The sequence below is a fragment of the Gopherus evgoodei genome, chromosome 3 (genome assembly GCF_007399415.2).
Source record: "Gopherus evgoodei ecotype Sinaloan lineage chromosome 3, rGopEvg1_v1.p, whole genome shotgun sequence".
NCBI classification, from domain to species: Eukaryota; Metazoa; Chordata; order Testudines; family Testudinidae; genus Gopherus; species Gopherus evgoodei.
Window position 1 is genome coordinate 3387149 of NC_044324.1, and position 21022 is coordinate 3408170.

A 21022-nucleotide genomic window follows, 5' to 3' on the forward strand; every position below is an offset into this window, starting at 1 on the left:
AGGAGTGTTGCTCCAAAATGCAACTATTTCATTAGACAGGGGTGTGTAGGTGGAGTGACCTCACTGTTCAGAATGCTGCAGGGCATGCCAAGCCCAATTAATCAGGAAGATAATTCACATCACGAAGCCAATCCCAGTTCCTCAAGCAAATAAAAGAGGTAGCCTCAGCCCTTAAAGAACAGAGGTTCACCCTTCTCTTTGTTCTGTTCTCTTCTCCAGAAAGCTCACTCCTTCCTTCCTTCCACTACTTCCATTTTACCCAGACCAGCTACAATGTCTCGCCAATCCACTGTAAGGGTCCAGAGTGGAAAACAGGGCTTCAGTGCCTCTTCTGCCATCATCCCAAACAGCTGCCGCACCAGCTACAGCTCATGTTCTGTATCCCGGGCCAGAGGTTGCGGTGCTGGTGCTGGAAGGGTTGTTGGCGGTGGCAGTTGCTTTGGCAGCAGAAGCCTCTACAACCTAGGCGGATCTAAAAGAATCTCCATGGCTGGAAGCAGTGGTGGCTTCCTGTGTGGTGCTCCAGGCCCAGTTGGCGCTGGCTATGGATTCGGTTTCGGTGGCGGAGCAGGCGGCGGCTATGGGTTAGCTGGCGCTGGGTTTGGTGGGGGAAGAGTTGGCCTTGGGTTCCCTGTTTGTCCACCTGGAGGGATCCAAGAAGTAACCATCAACCAGAGCCTTCTAACACCTCTCAACTTGGAAATCGACCCCACCATCCAGAGGGTGCGTAAAGAGGAGAAGGAGCAAATCAAGACTCTCAACAACCAATTCGCCTCCTTCATTGACAAGGTGAGATATAAGATTTCATCAATATCTTGTCCTGATTGTTCAATGGGGAGAAAAAGCAATTGCATTTCCTTATCAGCATTGTCTGCTCATCCACAAACAGAGCCGGGGGGCGAATCTGGCATAACCCCACTCATTTGAGGCAGGTCTATCAGTCCACTGCAGTTGACATCAGCATCTGGCCTGTAAAGGCAGTTACTGACTATTATCTTGTGTTATTAATCAAGGAGCTGTCAAATGGCCAGTCAGTGGAGCCCTGCCCATTTAAGCTATCAGGGAACTACACCTCCAGACTTGAATTTTCTTGTTAAGTTGGAAAGGTAACATTGAAACAATGCAATTAGAGTTAGGTGGTTCTTTTAAAGTCCAGGTATTTTGAGGACTTATCAACTTGACAGCATCCTGGTCACCTCTTTGTTGATTGCATCAGATTTGCCAGAACAAGCAGAAACAGGAGCATAACAAAAACCTTGATGTTCTTGTTGACCAATCTGCATGCATTAGTGGTCAAAGCAAATGTTAAACTGTCTTGTGGACTTTTTTGTACTCAGCCCAGTAATAAATATTTTAGATTTATTTTCCACTTAAGGGATTATTTTTCTCCTGCCTTGTCCCTTGTGTCATCATTTGCAAATATGCAAAACACGTGCAAAATACAACCAATCTATCTTGGCATCATTTTAAAACCCACTTTGCACAGGTGTAAATGGCGAGGATATAAGATTTCATTGCTATCTCGTCCTGATTGTTTAGTGGGGAGGAATATGGTATAAGGAACAGGGGAATCGGCTTCTAGAGATTGAAATATGGGCAAGATCCTTGAAGTCAAATTTGCTACACCCATTTACACCAGCTGAAGATCTGGCCCTGACTATCTTCCTGGCGACTGCCAGTCTTGCTCACTAGCTGGTAGGAGCTCAGTGAGAGCGGAGGGCACTCAGCATTTCTCAGGAAGTGCTCAGTACCTTGCAGGATTGGACCCTAAACATGCATGGGAGTTAACCTGGATGACCCCTATTATTTTAATACTTTTATGGAACCATTTTAGCATCTTCTGGATCCTTGTGCTTTTCAGGTCCGATTCCTCGAGCAGCAAAATAGGGTGCTGGAAACCAAATGGAGCCTGCTGCAGGAACAGGGACAAAAAACCGTGAAAAACAACATTGAGCCCCTCTTTGAAAATTACATTGGTAATCTCAGGAGGCAGCTGAACAACCTGATGAATGAGAGAGGAAGACTTGAAGGGGAGCTGAACAACATGCAAAACGTGGTGGAGGATTTCAAGAATAGGTAAGTCCATCTCTCTAGCTGCTCCCCATCACCATAGTATCAGGGGTGTTTAAATAAAAAAAATGGTACATCCGCACCATAATATCAGTCTGATAAGGAAGGGACAAGACTAACAAATCACCAATTGCAAGGTCACTAGAGAGATACCTCTTATAATGTGACAGTTTTCAGAGGTTTCAGAGTAGCAGCCGTGTTAGTCTGTATCCGTAAAAAGAACGGGAGTACTTGTGGCACTTTGGAGACTAACAAATTTATTTGAGCATAAGCTTTCATGGGCTACAGCCCACTTCATCAGATGCATAGAATGGAATATATAAGAAGAATATGAATCTATCTATCTATCTATCTATCTATCTATCTATCTATCTATATATATACAGAGAAGATGCCATACCAGCTCTAAGAGGCTAATTAATTAAGATGACCTGTTATCAGCAGGAAAAAAACTTTTGTGGTGATAATCAAGATGGTCAATTACAAGAGGTGTAAGGATAGTTATCATGAGGAAATAGATTCAAGTAGTGTAATGATTCAGCCATTCCCATTTTCTATTCAAGCCAGATTTAATGGTATCTAGTTTGCAAATCAATTCAAGCTCAGCAGTTTCTCGTTGGAGTCTGTTTTTGAAATCCTTCTGTTGCAAAATTGCCACCTTCAGGTCTGTTACTGAGTGGCCTGAGCGGTTTTCAGAGGGGTAGCTGTGTTAGTCTGTATCAGAAAAACAACGAGGAGTCCTTGTGGCACCTTAGAGACTAACAAATGTATTTGGGCATAAGCTTTTTCACTCCACGCATCTGATGAAGTGGGTTTTAGCCCACGAAAGCTTATGCTCAAATAAATTTGTTAATCTCTAAGGTGCCACAAAGACCCCTCGTTGTTTTATCTTATAATATATGGATTATATCACTTTCCCATGGTTAATTGGAAAAGTTAAAAATCTCTCTATAAAGTGAAGGGACAAGACGTCCAGGTATAACAGTATTTTGTAGATGACATTTTAGGTGCAGAATCTACAAAGAGTTATGAATGAATTTATTGATCTGAGTAAGATAACTCACGGGCATTAGACTATGGGAGACTGCATCCTTAAACTGTAAGGGAAGAAGCAGTGAGAATGACTGACTGCCAGGAAGAGAGAAAAAGAACAGAAGGTTTTATCTAGAGCGATATTTCTCAACCAGGGGTACATGTACTTCAGGGGGTATTCATCTAGATCTGTGCCTAGTTTTACCCCAGGCTACATAAAAAACACTCGTGAAGTTGGTACAGACTAAAATTTCATACAGAAAATGACTTGTTTATATTGCTCTATATACTATACACTGAAATGTAAATACTATATTTATACTCCAATTGATTTATCTTATAATTATATGGGGAAAATGAAGAAGTCATCAATTTTTCAGTGCTGGGACACTTTTGTCTTTTAATATCTGGTTTTGTAAGCAAGTGATTTTTAAGTGAGGTGCAGCTTGGGGGTACGCAAGACAAATCAGACTCCTAAAAGGGGTACAGTAGCCTGGAAAGGTTGAGAGGCACTGATCTGGAGCACTTTTCTATAGACATCAGTTTGCATGTTTTAACTGGTTTAGTGTTGACACACGGATCATTGCCTGAGTTATCCTGAAAACTAAAATTCAGATCCTGGTGACAGCTGAGATTAGCACGCACACAAAATGCTCTCGGGGAAGTTTATTCTAACAGGCTGCAATGATCTTGGTCAGTTACTTGCCTACACAAACATTCCCTCTGCCCCATTCCATTAGGTACGAAGATGAAATCAACAAGCGCACAACTGCCGAGAATGAGTTTGTAACACTCAAGAAGGTGAGTGTCCTTTGTGCAATGCAAGCGTTATTATTGTTTGTCTTTCAGCAACACCTAGAGATCCAGGCATCATTGTGCAAGGTGATGTACAGGCACACAGAGAGAGGCAGGCCTTGCCCCAAAGAGCTTGCAATAGAGAAGACAGACAAAGGGTGGGAGAAAGGGAGGATTATTAGCCCAATGGAAGTGCAGCACAGGCAGATCTAAGGGCCTTGTCCAACATTACATAGGGAATCTGTGGCACACCTGGGAACTAAGCCTAGCTCTTCAGAGCATCAGTCCAATGTTTTAACCACCAGACCTCTCAGATCAGCCCTTCAGCCACAACACTATTAACAGTCGTTAGAAAATCCTTTACATTTATTCTCCTCTAGAAAATGAGTTTGGAGCTAATCACGTTGCTGGCCTGGTAATGAAAGTCCTTTGCTCATTTCGGTCCATTACTGTCTTTCAGGATGTGGACGGTGCTTACATGAACAAGGTGGAGCTGGTTGCCAAGGTGGACTCCCTGACTGATGAGATCAATTTCTTGAGAGCCGTGTACGAAGAGGTAAGTGCTAGCAGCGTGAGGTCTCTTTCAGAGGGTTTCAAATTAGGTTTCCCAGTGACATCCAAAATTCTGAAGCTTTTTTTGCAATGACATGGGCTGTCTTTACTGTTCCTGATAGTTGTTTGAGTGGCAGTCCCTTACCTTAGGCTATAGCCTCTGCGTATGGTACACGGTGAAACGTTCAGTTGTCTACCAATGAGGAGAAGTCTCTTTGATTCACAGTTCACCCGAATATTGGCATGAATTGCAGGAACTGGCTCAGATGCAGATACAAATCTCCAACACCTCCGTTGTTCTGTCTATGGACAACAACCGAGACCTGGACCTGGACGGCATCATTGCTGAAGTCAAAGCGCAGTACGAGGAGATCGCTAACAGGAGCCGAGCTGAGGCTGAATCTTGGTACCAAACTAAGGTGAGTCCCCATACACCAACAGAGGTTTGAGTTCCAACTCACTGCATGTTCTCTTGTATTTCACTATTATTGTGCTTCCTGATTTGTGTCACTGAGCATTCAGAGGTACCAATCAGGGATTAGGTGGTGACCAGTTGTGCTAGTCACTGCACGCACGTAATACCATGCAACACTTGCCCCAAAGAGGATGGACTTTAACGTGATTTGTGTGTCCCTTTGTGTCCGGCAGTATGAAGAACTGCAGGTTACCGCTGGCAGACACGGGGATGACCTCCGCAACACCAAGCATGAGATCTCAGAGCTGAACCGAATCGTCCAGAGACTGCGGAATGAAATTGACAATGTGAAAAGACAGGTAGGGCGCTGCGGAAAACACGGGAGGGTATTTTGTGGGCGGGTGCTTCATTATCGCAGTTCCAAGTCTTAGGCCAAGAAGGATGCAAATGGAACTCCATTGATTTCTGCTGCACCAGAACTGAATTTGTCCCCTTTGGTCTCAAAGTAAAAATACCACTAGGATTTGACCAGATTTTAATGCTTATAAATAAAATGAATAAATAATACAGGGCCAGAAATTCAGTGTCAATGAAGTCAATGCACTTTAGGCCAGCTGGCAATCTGGACTTCAAAGGGTTAAGCTGCATGATACTATCCCTAATGTTTCCCCCATTGCAGCCCCTGGAAATGATTGCACACATGTTAGATTGAAACACGGAGAGCCAAATTTTCAGTGCTGTCAATCAGCCACGTTCTGCTAAAGTTAATGGAGCTAGGAAGATTTACACCAGTTGATGATCTATTCCAAAATGTAGAAAAGTTGATGGGAAGAGATGAGATGCTCATAGATTATTCCAGCTTGATCTGCACCCAGGCAATTGTGTACTGGGAAGGCAGAATGGTTTGATGTTTCCTGTGGAAGTTTAGATCGATGTTCTTCTCTGCCATAGTGCGCCAACCTGCAAGCAGCCATTGCTGAGGCTGAGGAGCGCGGTGAACTGGCCCTCAAGGATGCCCAGGGCAAACTGGCTGAGCTGGAGGATGCCCTGCAGAAGGCCAAGGGAGATTTGGCGCGTCAGCTGCGGGAGTACCAGGAGCTGATGAATGTCAAGCTGGCCCTGGATATCGAGATCGCCACCTACAGGAAGTTGCTAGAAGGAGAGGAGAACAGGTAGGTGAAATGCAGCATATTCATGTCCGGATTTTAATGAGGTCAATGGAAACTGCAGGTGCTCAGCATTTCTGAAAACTTCCCCCCGAAGCAACTTCTCTTTATGCTAGAATCAATTGAAATGTTAATGAAAAACTTGGTCAAAAAGTTTTGAAATTTGGATAAAATAAATTAGCAATTTAAAAAAATTTTTTATGAAATTATTTTTTCTGTTTGTCAGCCAGCGTGTAGAGAGGTTTCGCTTTTTTGAAATGTCAAAAAAAAAAACAAAAAACCCAAACCCCTAAGGCTGGTCAAAAGGCTTCTGTCAAAACTATTTTTTTAGTTGGAAAAGGGGGGGGGGTGGCTAACTGAAAATTTTCCTGGAAAGTGCCTGTTTTCTGCACAAAAATTCAACTACTTGATGAAAAATGTCATGGACATTTTTCTACTTTTTTCAACCAGCAATGTCATCACTTGAATTCTTACTTTCCTCTCTTCTCTTCCCTAACAGGCTGTGTGGAGATGGTGTAGGTGCAGTGAATATTTGTAAGTCACTTGAATGCATATATTGTACAAACTGCCTTGCTTTAGTCTCCATTTGCTACTCAGTGGCCACCATCCAGTGAGATCTAAACACATGGTGCTTTCTTTTTGCAGCTGTGGTCACCTCAAATGTTGGAGGTGGCTATGGAAGCAGAAGCGGTCTCGGCATTGGAGGTGGAAGCGGCTTTGGCGTGGGAGGTGGAAGCAGTGTCTGCATTGGAGGTGAAAGCAGTCTTGGCCTGGGAGGCGGGCTGAGTGTTGGAGGAAGCAGCTTCAGCTCTGGAAGCGGAAGAGGCATCGGCGGATTGAGCCTCGGAGGCGGAAGTGGCTCTAGCGTGAAATTCATCTCAACTACCTCTTCCACCAAAAGAAGCTACAGGAGCTAAAGCTCAGAATTCAAAGTCCTCGCACCCTGATTGAAATATCTCCATGGTTTCCTGATGCTGACACATTACTGACCTATGAATGGGACCACCATCTTGAATAAAAGCAACATTTTCTAATCTTCTCTTTAGAAACCCAACTTAAAAAATGTTGGCCTATATCTGAATTTTCCAAACATTGCCTTGAATCGGTTCTTTTTTCAATCTTGCTATCTATTATCTCTCACATAGAAACCTATAACCTCTGTCCAACAAGAAGAGAAAGTACATATTTCTCCAGACAGCAGAATGTGTGTGTTTTCCTCACAAACTTTGAATTTTTCATTGGAAAACGGAAAGCTGAAAAGATGAATGTTTTTGACGAACCCAAACATTTCTGTTAATTTTCACCCAAAAGTTTTCAGCCAAACATGCCAAAATCTCCCCCCAAAATGTGGAAAATTTGGGTTTCCTTCAAAAACATTCAATTTAGGGGCTCTCTTTCTTCCAGTGAAATATTGAATTTTTCCAGATAAAAAGATTTCCCCATTTTCTGAATCACCTCTGGTGATAAAATAGCCTCAACAAGACCTAGTGCGACTAATAAAACTGCCGTCCCTTTCCCAGGTATTTTCATTTCTTGCATACTAAGGAGTAGTTCATGGATTTGGATATTTTTTATGCCAAAACTCAGTTGTGTAAGTTTTAGAATGGCATGAGAGCCATTATATTAAGCACTATCTGAATAATGGTAGAACCAGGCACCTGATCATTATTTCTTGTTCAGATCTAATGTATATTTCAAAATCTAAGTCCATTACAGGACACAGTGTACATGGCTCTCTCTCTCCATAGCTTGGACACCTATTTATGTCATCCTGGTTATTTCATTATTCAGTTGAACAAATGGTTCCTTGTCTAGAAATTTACAACACGCTGTGCTTTAGCTCACCCAAATTGTATTGAGTTCTGTGTGCAAACGGGTGTTCCCACCTTGTTCTGCATTTGCCACATCTGTATCTCACACTGCACATAATTTCCACTGTTTTATTTCCAGCGGACTTTGAATTGAAAGTTATCCGGCCTTATGTTGTATATAAAACGTGTCGCACTGTTGTTTGTTCTTTGGGCTCAGGAGCTCATGTTGTTGGAAGCTTCTAGTCATTTTCCAGTGTTTGTCTAATAAAATGCATATGTAATTTATTCTGCTGTCCAGACCTTTTATTAATATTTAAGGCAGAGGTGGCCAACCTGAGCCTCAGAAGGAGCCAGAATTTACCAGTGTACATTGCCAAAGAGCCACAGGAATATGTTAGCAGCCCCCTATCAGCCTCCCCAACTCCCAGCGCCTCCCACCCACCGGCAGCTCCACCGATCAGCACTTCCTGCTCCCTCCCCGCACTTCCCAATCAGCTGGTTAGTGGCATGCAGAAGGCTCTGGGGGGGGGGGAAGGAGAGGAGTGAGGGCACGGCAGGTTCAGGGGAGGCCGCGGAAAGGGGTAGAGTGGGGGAGGGCCAGTGGCAGAGCCAGGGGTGAGCAGTGAGCACCCCCTGGCACATTGGAAAGTAGGTACCTGTAGCTCCAGCCCTGGAGTCAGTGCCTATACAAGGAGCCACATATTAACGTCTGAAGAGCCACAGATTGGCCAACCCTCGTGTAAGGGAAATGGACACACATTTGTGTACACTGTGAAATTCCATTGATGCCAATTGTAGCATGCAGCAACAGAGCAGTCTCCTTTTAATTACTTTGGGAGCCCTCTGGGCTCTCACTATAGTTTTGAAGCCACCAGAAGCAGGTTAGCAAAGGAGACACCCCCCCAGTGGAGCAGCGTGAATGTAACAGAGGGTGATTTCCTTCAAACCATTGCTTGTGGAGGAATACTAAGAATTTGACAGGAAAAAGAACTTTGAGTTCCTTTGGTGTGAAAGTGAGTTCCCAGCCCTGGAGGGCTTTGCTTGGTTTAGCTAAGAAACAAATCTCTTTCTGCGCTGGCGCTACATTGAGTGATCTCCAAATCCGTCCAGATGGGTAAAATCTTGACCTCATTGAAGTCAAGGGAATTTTGCTACTGACTTCAGTTTGTTCAGGATTCCTCTCACTGGGTATTAACTAGTTTGAAGCTGAAAGGCTTGATTTGCCAAGGAAGGGCAAGGTGTCAGGGGGGTAAAGATATTTAATCTTTGTCTTCATTTCACCTTCTGCGGATGCAGCTTTGCGCCTCCCTCCTCTACCCCCAGCTGGTTCTCACAGGTCTGAAAATACTTAAGGCCAGATTTTCAAAAGAGCTTTTAAAATCTCTCCATCAGTCTCATAATAGACTATCTGGGTGCTCAGATCTTTTGCAAATCTGACCCCATTTGTTGGTGCTGAGTCCTTGAAATTTTAGCCCTGAGCTCTTTCAAAGATTTTACCCTCGGTGCGCACAATGTCATGCAGTCTGAGAAAACGCCCTGTGACAGAGGCAACTTGGTGTACCACAGCACAATCGGAAACTAATTGCAGGGGAATGAAAATAACCAAGTATTTTCCTGTTGAATTTCAACTTAGCATGTCCATGCTCCAGCCCAGTTTCACATTTTGGGTATTTTTTTTTTTAGTGAATCAGATTCAAAAACGTTTATTCTCTAGTGTTTTGCAATTTTGGGTGAAGAATCAGGGAGGCATGTGCCCCTTGCTGTATCTGATTGACATTCACCCATATGCAAAGGCCCAGCAAAAGGCCCACGTGCGATTTAAATCCCCTTCATAATAGGTCTTGTGCTCTTCCTCTGTCAACGAGAATGGTTAGACAAAGAGAATTACCATCCTGCGGGAAATTCTGGCATTTCCGCATTTGTTTTCATGCCCCAATAGTCCAAATGTAGGACTGTTTCATGGAACTAAAAGTTCTGAAAGCATCTCAATTCAAAACCATTTCCGTTCAACATTTTTCAATCAAAATTTAGTTTAGTTTCCAGTCAGATCAACATTAAGCTCTATGTCCACTAAAGCCACCGTGGTGCCTCATGGGAGTTGTGGTTCTAAACCACTCATGCCCCCTTTCTCCTATATGGGCCCTGCTTGCTGGCCAGACTATATCTCCCATGAGGCACTGCAATCTTTCCCTGACGCTGAGCCATTTTGAAATTTTTTTTACCAACCCTAATTCTACTCTCTGTGAGCCTAAATCGCTCCCCTTTGTTTGAGGGGAAGAAGAAGAAGAAGAGTCTCCAACAGGCGTTTCCCTCTCCCATGGGTTTTTCCACAGGGAGAGACATGATCTAGCCCTGAGACAGAAATACGTGTCAGCCAACACATGTTGGAAGAGTGGCTAGGGATGAATGGGAGGAACTGGCAGTGGGAAACTTACTTTATAATTTGGGGAGGGCGCAAAATGAAATGAGAAACCTACTCAGTGAGAAAACTGACTGGCATACGCAGTAAAGAGAAAGGAGGCCTATGTACTGTTAATTGCCAAATTCCGAAAGCTTGACTCCCTTGGAATAATTAACTCTGCTTTTATTAATAATTTTTAAAGAATGGGAAAAGGGACCTTGGGTCAAAAATAATTATCTCAGTAAGATAATAACAACACCTAGTCCTTATGCAGTGCTCTTTCATCAGTCGGCCTCAAAGCACATAAAAGGCGGTAAGGTTCACTATCCTTGTTTTTCAGATGGGGAAACTGAGGCACAGGAAGACAAAGATAGTTGCCAAAAGTCACACAGTGGGCCAGAAATAGAACAGAGGACCCCTGAGTCCCTGTCCAGGGTGCTATCTACCAGGCCACATTGCAAAGACAAGCTAGTATGCTGCTGGAGCTAAATTTATATCTCAGAGTTTAAAGAACATTTTGGCCAGAAAATGTTATCTGTATATGGAGATGACTTAGCCAAATGTAGAAATAACTCAGCTCAGGCTCTTACCGATTTTTTCAATCGTTGCATTTGTGAACACTTTGCAAATAGAGAAATAGGAATCCTTTTGGCAAATCAAGTAACACAAACAGCTCTGTTGACTAATCACATTCCCACAGGAAGGCAACTCATTTAGGCAATGGAATTTTCATTCCAACGCATCGAATCTCAATAACCAATATTCAGGATTAATGTCAATGAGCCACGTAAATTTTCGTCATTGACATAAAGATTCTGGTGGAGATTTTACAAGGGGATTTGGGGGGGTTCAGTTCCCATTTAAACTAGTGGGAACCAGTCACCAAAATCCCTTAGATGGTTGGAATAGAAGAGGTTGACATTTTCAATCAACTGGAGAAAATATCTGTTTAGAGTTTTACGCTGTGGCTTTGCAGAGTCTGTCAACATCGCAGCAGTACACCACCCTTCATTGCTTCAGTTTGCAAAATAGTATCATCTTTACAGATTTTCTGCAATGAATATGACACGGTTCCACATGCGGAATTATTAGTCAAATTGGAAAAGATGGGGATCAATATGAGAATTGAAAGGTGGATAAGGAACTGGTTAAAAGGGAGACTACAATGGGTCATACTGAAGGGTGAACTGTCAGGCTGGAAGGAGGTTACTAGTGAAGTTCCTCAAGGATCGGTTCTGGGACCAATCTTATTTAACCTTTTTATTACCGACCTTGGCACAAAAAGCGGGAATGTGCTAATAAAGTTCGCGGATGACACGAAGCTGGGGGGTATTGCTAACACGGAGAAGGACCGGGATATCATACAGGAAGATCTGGACGACCTTGTATACTGGAGTAATAGTAATAGTAATAGGATGAAATTTAATAGTGAAAAGTGCAAGGTCATGCACTTAGGGATTAATAATAAGAACTTTAGATATAGATTGGGGACGCATCAGTTGGAAGCAACAGAGGAAGAGAAGGACCTTGGGGTATTGGTAGATCACAGGATGACTATGACCCGCCAATGTGATATGGCCGTTAAAAAAGCTAATGTGGTTTTAGGATGCATTAGGTGAGGTATTTCCAGCAAAGATAAGGAGGTGTTAGTACCGTTATATAAGGCGCTGGTGAGACCCCACCTGGAATACTGTGTGCAGTTCTGGTCTCCCATGTTTAAGAAGGATTAATTCAAATTGGAACAGGTTCAGAGACAGGCTACTAGGATGATCCGAGGAATGGAAAACCTGTCATATGAAAGGAGACTCAAAGAGCTTGGCTTGTTTAGCCTAGCCAAAAGAAGGCTGAGGGGGGATATGCTTGCTCTTTATAAATATATCAGAGGGATTAATATTAGGGAGGGAGAGGAATTATTTAAGCTTAGTACCAATGTAGACACAAGAACGAATGGGTATAAACTGGACACTAGGAAGTTTAGACTTGAAATTAGACGAAGGTTTCTGACCGTTAGAGGAGTGAAGTTCTGGAACAGCCTTCCAAGGGGAGTAGTGGGGGCAAAAGACATATCTGGCTTTAAGATTAAGCTTGATAAGTTTATGGAAGGGATGGTATGATGGGAGAGCCTAATTTTGGCAATTGATCTTTGATTATCGCCAGATAAGTATGCCCAGTGGTTGGTGATGGGATGTTGGATGGGATGGGATCTGAGTTACTGCAGAGAATTCTTTCCTGAGTGCTGGCTGGTGAGTCTTGCCCACATGCTCAGGGTTTAGCTGATCGCCATATTTGGGGTCGGGAAGGAATTTTCCTCCAGGGCAGATTGACAGAGGTCCTGGAGGTTTTTTGCCTTCCCCTGCAGCGTGGGGCATGGCTCACTTGCTGGTGGATTCTCTGCAGCTTGAGGTCTTCAGACCACAATTTGAAGACTTCAGTAACTCAGGCATAGGTTAGGGGTTTGTTATAGAAGTGGATGGGTAGGGTTCTGTGGCCTGCTTTGTGCAGGGGGTCGGACTAGATGATCACATTGCTCCCTTCTGACCCTAGAATCTATGAACCTATGAATCTATGAGTAACACCGGGATATAAATCTAGTTGCCTCGTGCAAACAGATTTTATGGTTCACCCTATCATATAGATACAATAGCTGGAGGGGTTAGTAAAAATGTAATTCACTAACCTTATAGTAATTAGAAATGGAAAAGACCTATTAAAACACCAAGTTCAGCCTCTTGCAAAGGAAGACGAGAGTCCCCTGATGGAGACTCTGTGAGATATTCATAGAATCCAAGATTTTAAAACTCAAAGGGAGCATTCTGTTCACCTAGGCATAATGCAGGCCAAAGAATTTCACCCAGAAATTTGCACATCAAGCCCCTATTAAAAATTGATCTTACATCAGGGACACCCTAGCAGATTATACTGGTTATGGGGACTGTCCTGGTTAAAGTCCTGATTCATTCAAACACTTAAATATGCACTTAAGTCCCTCAATAGGGCTTAAGCGTATGCTTAAAGCTAAGCATGTTTTTAACTGTTTTGCAGAATTGGGAACAAAGGGTATGTCTGTACTATCTGCCAGTAGATCTAAGTACATCGACTTTGGCTAGTGTAGACCAGGCCTAAGAGAAGACACCATTAAAAGAGGTATATTTAATCCCCCACATTAAAAGGAAATAACATGCTAGCCTGAATTAAAGGACAAGAACTGAAATAATACTCCTTGTTTCTGAGTTGTATTTCTTCTCTGTTTGGCAATGGAGGGCCAAATTCGGTTGCACGTTAAAGTCAAGGCCCAAACTCCAAGATTCGGCCCTTAATGAAAACCCAGGAACTCAGAATTTCTCACTGATTTAAAACCTAGTTAAATACCAGTTATTGGCTGGCAGCGGGGCTCAGTGACTTACACATGCTGCTTGGAGTCAGGTGTTCTAGATTTGTTCCCCAGCTCTGGCTGCGAAATCTTGAACAAGTTGCAAACTCTCTGTCCTTCATCTGATCCCTCTGACAAATAAGCATAATATCAGTGCCTCTTAACATCCCCCTTTTAAATATATTGATGCAAAATGCCACATAAGTACGACCAATTAGTATTAACACTATCCGAATGGCTTGCTGTTAAGCAGAATTATGACAATTCCTCCTGGCATATCCACGTCATTAACTTTACGGAGACCAAAACAAGCTAAATTGGTTCCTTGGGAGATTTCCCTGAAATATACACATTCCAATTAAGTGCACCATAATTAAGAGGAGTAGATGTTCCTACTAAGGAGAATTGAAGTGTGTGTGGGAAGTTAGGGTCCTTGCTTCTTTAAAGGCTTAAGATGCCCTTTCACCTTAATGCACTTGGATATTTGCTGGCATATTTGTCTTCATTGTACAAGGCTGTGACATCTGTGCTCTGACAGTAGTTGGGGAGCGGTTGTGCAATATCATACCAAGAGATCTTATGAACAAAATTGTTGAGTGAAGTTCTATGGCCTGAGTTATGCAGGATGTCAGCCTAGATTAGCATAGAATTGTAGAACTGGAAGGGACCTCGAGAGGTCATCTATTCCAGTCCCTTGCACTCAAGACAGGACTAAGTATTATCTAGACCATCCCTGGGAAGCATTTGTCCAACCTGATCTTAAAAATCCCCAATGATGGAGATTCCACAACCTCCCTAGGCAATTTATTCCAGTGCTTAACCACCTTGACAGTTAGGAAGTTTTTCCTAATGTCTAACCTAAACCGCCCTTGCTGCAATTTAAGCCCACTGCTTCTTGTTCTATCCTCAAAGGTTAAGAAGAACAATTTTTCTCCTTCCTCTTTGTAACAACCTTTTATGTACTTGAAAACTGTGATCATGTCCCCTCTCAGTCTTCTCTTCTCCAGACTAAACAAACCCAATTTTTTCAGTCTTCCCTCACAGATCATTTTTGTTGCTGTTCTCTGGACTTTCTCCAATTTGTCCATCTCTTTTACTGAAATATGGCATCCAGAACTGGACACAATATTCCAGTTGAGGCCTTATCAGCGCAGAATAAAGCAGGAGAATTACTTTTCGTGTCTTGCTTACAACACTCCTGCTAATACAACCCAGAAGGAGGTTTGCATTTTTTGCAATGGTGTTACACGGTTGATTCATGTTTAGCTTGTGATCCACTATCGCAGTTGTCCCTTTGGCCCTTAAAAATCTCCAAAGCTACAAGCTCTTGAATTCATTAGAATTGCTTCAGATTTACTCCCGGGCGTAAACAGGGTCAGAATCTGAGCATTATTAACAACTCCTCTTTCAAACTTAAGAACACCATTCATCTGACCCTACTCAGGCACAACACATTTTGATCATGGTGACAGTTGTACCTAAGGACTGGACAAGGACAGTCATCCCTGGAAGCAAAAGGGTGGCCAAGCAGGTCTGTTCCAAAGCAAAAAATACCAATGGTGCAGTCTCAGCAGCTATAATGTTCCTACTTAATTCCCCTCAGCTTGGAAAATGAAAGGCTGTTTGCGCAGAGTTAAAAGCAAACCCCGAGGGAGCCCTTGGAATTTATTTTTTTTTGAAATAATCGTTGCTCTGAAAAATACAGGTTGGAAAATTCTGGTTAGCTTTATGAGTTTATAGGTTGCCAAGATATTATGTTCCAGGTCAGCCCAGTGATTAGCGGGTTGGGAAAGATGGGCCACTGCCAGGCATACCAAACCGATTAATTCAGCCAAATGATCTGAGACCTTCTGTGACCAAGCCCAGCTCTTCAAACAGATAAAAAGGGGGAACACTCCAGACCCAAGTGCAGAAGGATCTCTCTCCTCCTTTGCATCTCATCCCAACCGCTCCTCACACCTTACCATCAGAAGCCATGGCTCAGAAAACTATCAGCATTAAGTCAGGTGGAGCCACTAGGAATTTTAGTGCCTCCTCCGCCGTTATCCCAGGTAGCCGAACCAGCTTCAGCTCCATCTCTGTTTCCCGGGGAGGTGGCGGAGGTCTGGGAAGGGTCAGTGGCGGTGGTTTTGGCAGCAGGAGCTTCCATGGGCTAGGTGGAAGCAAAAGAATTTCTGTTAGCGGAGGCTATCGCGCTGTTAGATCTGGATATGGTTATGGGTTAGGTTACGGTGGGGCTGGGTATAGGATTGGCGGAGCTGGATATGGGTTCGGTGGTGGATTTGCACCCGGCGCTGGTGGCATCCATGAAGTCACTGTCAACCAGAACCTCCTGGCGCCCCTCAATCTGGAGATTGACCCCACCATCCAGAAGGTGAGGAAGGAGGAGAAGGAGCAGATCAAGACCCTCAACAATAAATTTGCTTCCTTCATCGATAAGGTAAGGCATGATCAGCTTTATCCGTGAAGCCTATCCTGGCATGCACGCCATTGGCTAGTCAAGATATATTAAATGTTCTGTGATTCATATTGTTCTCTGTTAGGAGTGACAAAATCTTCAGTCAGTTCTTATCTGGGTTTTCACTCTGCACCCTGGTCAGATCCAGGGCATTAGTTCTACCTGCTACAAGGTTCTGGCCAGCCATGAAATATGGATTTCGATCCTTCATCATCCCATCTCTCAGAGTTCTGTAGCATTTGCATAGGAAGTGCAAGATTCTTGAAATTTTCTACTCACACACTTAGCTGAGGAAAATAATTTTGTTCTTTAAAACAGACAAGTTAAAATAGCATTACCATCTTGGAGAAAGCAGGCAAGTAGATTTTGTGCCAGGGCTGATCCATTTCCATTATACATTTGCACGGCTGCCCATTTCTCTGAGCCTGTTTTCTTGCAAAAAAAAAATACATTGTTTAACAATTTGCGTAAGACTATTGATTGAACATGAAGTTTAAAACAAATTGTAGTGCCTCTCTTTTAAGTCCCACCTAAAATAGCATTTGTTTATTATTTATTAAGCACCCAAAAATGTGAATAAGGTGTGAAGGAAGATAAGGACGCAGTCCCAAGAGCTTAAAATGTAAAATCTTTACTGATGCTATAGTGTTGTTGTAGCTGTGTTAGTCCCAGGATATTAGAGAGACAAGATGGGTGAGGTAATATCTTTTATTGGCCCAACTTCTGTTGATGAGAGAGACAAGCTTTTGAGCTTACACAGAGCTCCTCTTCCTCATCCACCTTGCCTCTCTACTGGCACGACAATATACACACATTTATCTAGACAGATAGAAACAATTGACTATTAGCCCACTTTTTGTGGCTGTGTATTAGATGTACATGCCCATTGAAAGCCATAATGCACGTAAGACAAAGTCCCAGACCAGAAGACCTTCAAGTCTAGTTCCTAAGAAGCGTGGCTGAGGTTTTATCTTCTTTTTTTTTTTTGGTAAGCTGATGAGGCTACTTCAAATGCTTCAGTATTTTGTCTGATGGGATTCAGGTCCGGTTCCTGGAGCAGCAGAATAAGGTGCTGGAGACCAAATGGTGCCTGTTGCAGGAGCAAAAAACTGTGAAAAGTAATATTGAACCCATGTTTGAGGCTTACATCAATAACTTGAGGAGGCAGCTAGAATCTCTTGGAAGTGAAAGACTTCGGCTGGATGGAGAGCTGAAGAACATGCAGGACACCGTAGAAGATTTCAGGATCAGGTAAGCAAAACTGGAAGGATTTCTATTCTGCTACGCAATGTTCTGCTATTGTACTCAAATTCTTATGCCACACCCATTGGTGTCGTATGGAAAAACAAAGGCCACATCTGCACTACAAACTTATATTGGCATCATTACGTCACTCAGAGGTGTGAAAATCCATCCCTGAGCGATGTAGTTATACCAACCTAATCCCCAGCTTAGTCAGCGCTATGTCGACGGGAGAGCTTCCTCCGTCAACACAACTACCACCTCTCGCAGAGGTGGATTAACCATGCCAACGGGAAAAGCCCTTTACAGTAACAGCTGCACCGGTGTAGCGCTGTACGTGAAGACAAGTCCAAAGGAACTAAAATGACACAGCGTAGAGAATTGCGCCATTCAAAGAAAAATGTATTCATGCACCCAGACTGTTGTACCGACAGCAGGTCAATGGCAAAACTCTCACTGATTTCAATGGGGCAGGATTTCTTCCCTGACTTTCAGAAGTCCCCAAAATTCCTGTTTAGGGACCCAATGCAGACAAGCTCTTAAGCACATGGTTGAAGTTAAGCTCTGTTCCTCAATTTGGGGGGAAGCATAGCTCAGTGGTTTGAGCATTGGCCTTCTAAACTCAGAGTTGTGAGTTCAATCCTTGAAGGGGCCATTTAGGGATCTGGGGCAGAATTAGTACTTGGTTTGTTTGTGCAGGCAGGGAGCTGGACTTAATGACCTTCTGGAGTTGCTTCTAGCTCTATGAGATAGGTATATCTCCAGACATATAATAGTGATGCTTTTCTGAATTGGGGCTTGAGGGCTTTGTCATTATGAAGTCAGCTGGGGTCAATGCAGGAATTACTGTGTGAAGTTCTATGCTTTGTGTGACTCAGAAAGTTGAACTTAACCATCACAATGATCCCTTCAGGCCTCAAAAACTATGAATTTTGGGATCTGTTTCCAGGCATGGACCTCACAAACCCCAAGGGTTCACACTGGCCCCAATTTAGGAAATACTGAGCATACTCACACAGACTGAGCACGCTCAGTAACACAGCTAAAGCCGGCTGCCCTCATTCCCCCACTATCAGCAGGCACAGGTCATCTCTGAGGAAAGCACGTGCTCTGCTGAATAGGGATGAATTTGGAGCTCCTATTCTGAAATTATCCCCCAGAATCTCTGGCTAACGAGAAAAGGCTGTGACTTGTTTCATGGGTGTACATGGCGGTGGGGAGTTGAAAGGAGCATGGGAGATGATTGCTAACCTTGTCGATTTTTATTTTAGTGGGGTTTGAGGGGCATTGTTCAGCTGACTTTTTTTTACCAAATTTGTCCCACAACAAGAAATACATACTCACTTTGGCTTTTACAAAAAATAGGCACTTGCTGAATGAATTTTCCTTGTGTAGCAGCTAAGATACATAGAAACCTATGTAGGCTCCAACTTTGTTCAGTCATAACGCCACCTAATGGGTGTTGTGTTCCCGAGACGGGGGCATCTGAAATCTTTCCTTCCATGAAGAGTCAGGCCTGCCTGACTTGTTTTATTAGCTGCATGAAATCCCTCTTTAAATTGTAGCTCTTAATCTCCCCCCCAGTGAATTAATTTATGATGGGCTGGGCAGCCATCCATGTTTAGTGTTAGCCTTTATACTCCTGCAAGTGCTCAGTGGTACTGCTATGTCCTACCAAACAGGAGAGTCAAATCCTGGATTCAGATTCTGGATTCTCCATGTACCAAAGACATGCACTGGGCCAGAGTCTGCCCTCAGACCCCCCGCATTCAGCGGCTCCACTGAAGTCAACAGGACAACAGGCATCAGTGCAGAATTTGGCCCCTGTTGACTAACGCAGGTGTGGCTTGGATGAGCTCAACCAGGGCTACTCCCACCCCTTCCAGCCTGAGAAAAGTTACAGGGATTACAAGACTTCTTTCATGCAGGATGAAAAATTAGAGGAGGATAAAACATGCCTTTAATTGAAGGGCTTGCAGGTTCTCTGATGACATCCTTCCATTGTCTGGCCTCAGGGTACCGTATTTGCAACTAGGCTGGTCATATACGTCTGCCACAATACAGGGAGAAGATACACATCCTGCTGCTCCTTCTGATGTCCAAGGAGGCCTGTTCCCAGCTGGTAAATGGTCTATCAGAACAGGCTCTGTCAATTTCATGGACGGCCACTGTTAATATCTTGGCCATTAGTAACAAACAGCCCAGGATATGCAAGGGAAAACATGTGGCAACGGCTCGCAGAGGACAGGCAGTGGATACGAAATGCTTATACTTACATCAGTTGTAACAAGGCTCCTGTCTCACCTTCTTCCCGCCCAGGTACGAAGATGAGGTCAACAAGCGCACGGCTGCAGAGAATGAGTTTGTGGTGCTCAAGAAGGTAAGTGATCTCGATAAAAAAGGAACAAGGGACTTATTTTTAAAAGGGAATCTTTGATAGCAGCCTTCAACTACCTGAAGGGGGGTTCCAAAGAGGATGGAGCTTGGCTGTTCTCAGTGGTGGCAGATGACAGAACAAGGCCCAATGGTCTCAAATTGCAGTGGGGGAGGTTTAGGTTGGATATTAGAAAACACTCTTTCACTAGGAGGATGGTGAAGCACTGAACTGGGTTCCCTAGGGAGGTGATGGAATCTCCTTCCTGAGAGGTTTTTAAGGCCCGGCTCGACAAAGCCCTGGCTGGGATGATTAGTTGGTGTTGGTCCTGCTTTGAGCAGGGGGTGGGACTAGATGACCCCCTGAGGTCTCTTCCAACCCTAATATTCTATGATTCTATCAATCATTTGTATTTGTTTTACCCTTTTAACCCCAAGAGATCAAAGGGTGCAGTGCTCCCCCCAGCCATCCTCGCTGGAACCCTCCTTTCAGGCAAAGCTGGCGGACTGGTCTGCCTCTCCTTCTGCCATCCAGCCTGGATAATGATGTGCCTCTGGATCAGCCAGCAGCACTAGAACTTCCTTTCCTAGGTCCTGACCCAAAGCCCAGGGGACTAGCTCCCAGGGTACACTGAATCAGCCCAGCTGTTAACCCCTACCCTAGCTGTGCTGCCACTTCTGAGATTGACACTACTTCCATCTCTCCATGCATATTTAGACCATTTACTGCCTCCCATCCAGCCAGCCATGTGCTCCCCATCACACACAGCCCCTGTCCAGCAATGGCTAGAGATTAGCCTAGGATCTGGGAGATCCAGCTTCAATTCCCTGCTCTGCTTCTTGGGGAAGTCACCTAGGCCTGAATGTGCAGAAGGAGTTAGGTACCTAAGGACCAGTTTGGAGATGACTCCCGCCAAGCCCCGCAGGTGCCGAAACTCACTCGGCACCAAAAGTTTGTGGTGAAACCGAACCGATGTTTCTGCTGTTGAGCGAGCGCACAGCTCACTCCTACTGGCCTAAGACCTAGAGCGATTCACAGCACAGACCAGGGGACAAGAGGTGTTTGGCGGTCCTAAGTCACGTACAGGGCCCGATGAGGTAGGCCTCCTCTAGTTCACACAAAACTGCTGGGCAGGGCGACCTCCCTCCTAGCTTTTAGCCCACTGGTTAAGGGAGGTGGGAGAGCCCCAATTCAGATCCTGCCTCATCTAACGGGGAAAGAAGTGATTCGAAGAGGGAACTGCTGCCTCTCAGGTGAGTGCCCTAACCACTGAGTTACAGGATATTCTGACCTAGGGCTCCCTTACTTGCTCCTGGGAGCAGGGGAACTAGCTCCT

The 21022-nt window shown here is 44.1% G+C and overlaps 1 protein-coding gene across 5 annotated transcripts in view; it reads left to right on the forward strand.

Moving 5' to 3' along the window:
- The first annotated feature begins 273 nt into the window (after positions 1 to 273).
- The window catches only part of LOC115647760 (keratin, type II cytoskeletal 5-like), a 28923-nt gene continuing 8174 nt past the window's right edge, over positions 274 to 21022 (forward strand). For 2 of the 5 annotated variants that reach the window (XM_030554530.1, XM_030554535.1), the window contains exons 1-3: positions 274 to 793; positions 17117 to 17321; positions 19632 to 19692. In XM_030554530.1, the coding sequence (XP_030410390.1) occupies positions 274 to 793; positions 17117 to 17321; positions 19632 to 19692 (786 nt within the window). Of the gene's footprint in view, positions 794 to 1861; positions 2077 to 3842; positions 3904 to 4357; positions 4454 to 4703; positions 4869 to 5097; positions 5224 to 5815; positions 6037 to 6529; positions 6565 to 6675; positions 6948 to 15537; positions 16053 to 17112; positions 17322 to 19631; positions 19693 to 21022 lie in introns of those variants that run through there. The other 3 variants (XM_030554534.1, XM_030554533.1, XM_030554532.1) reach the window with 3 other exon arrangements.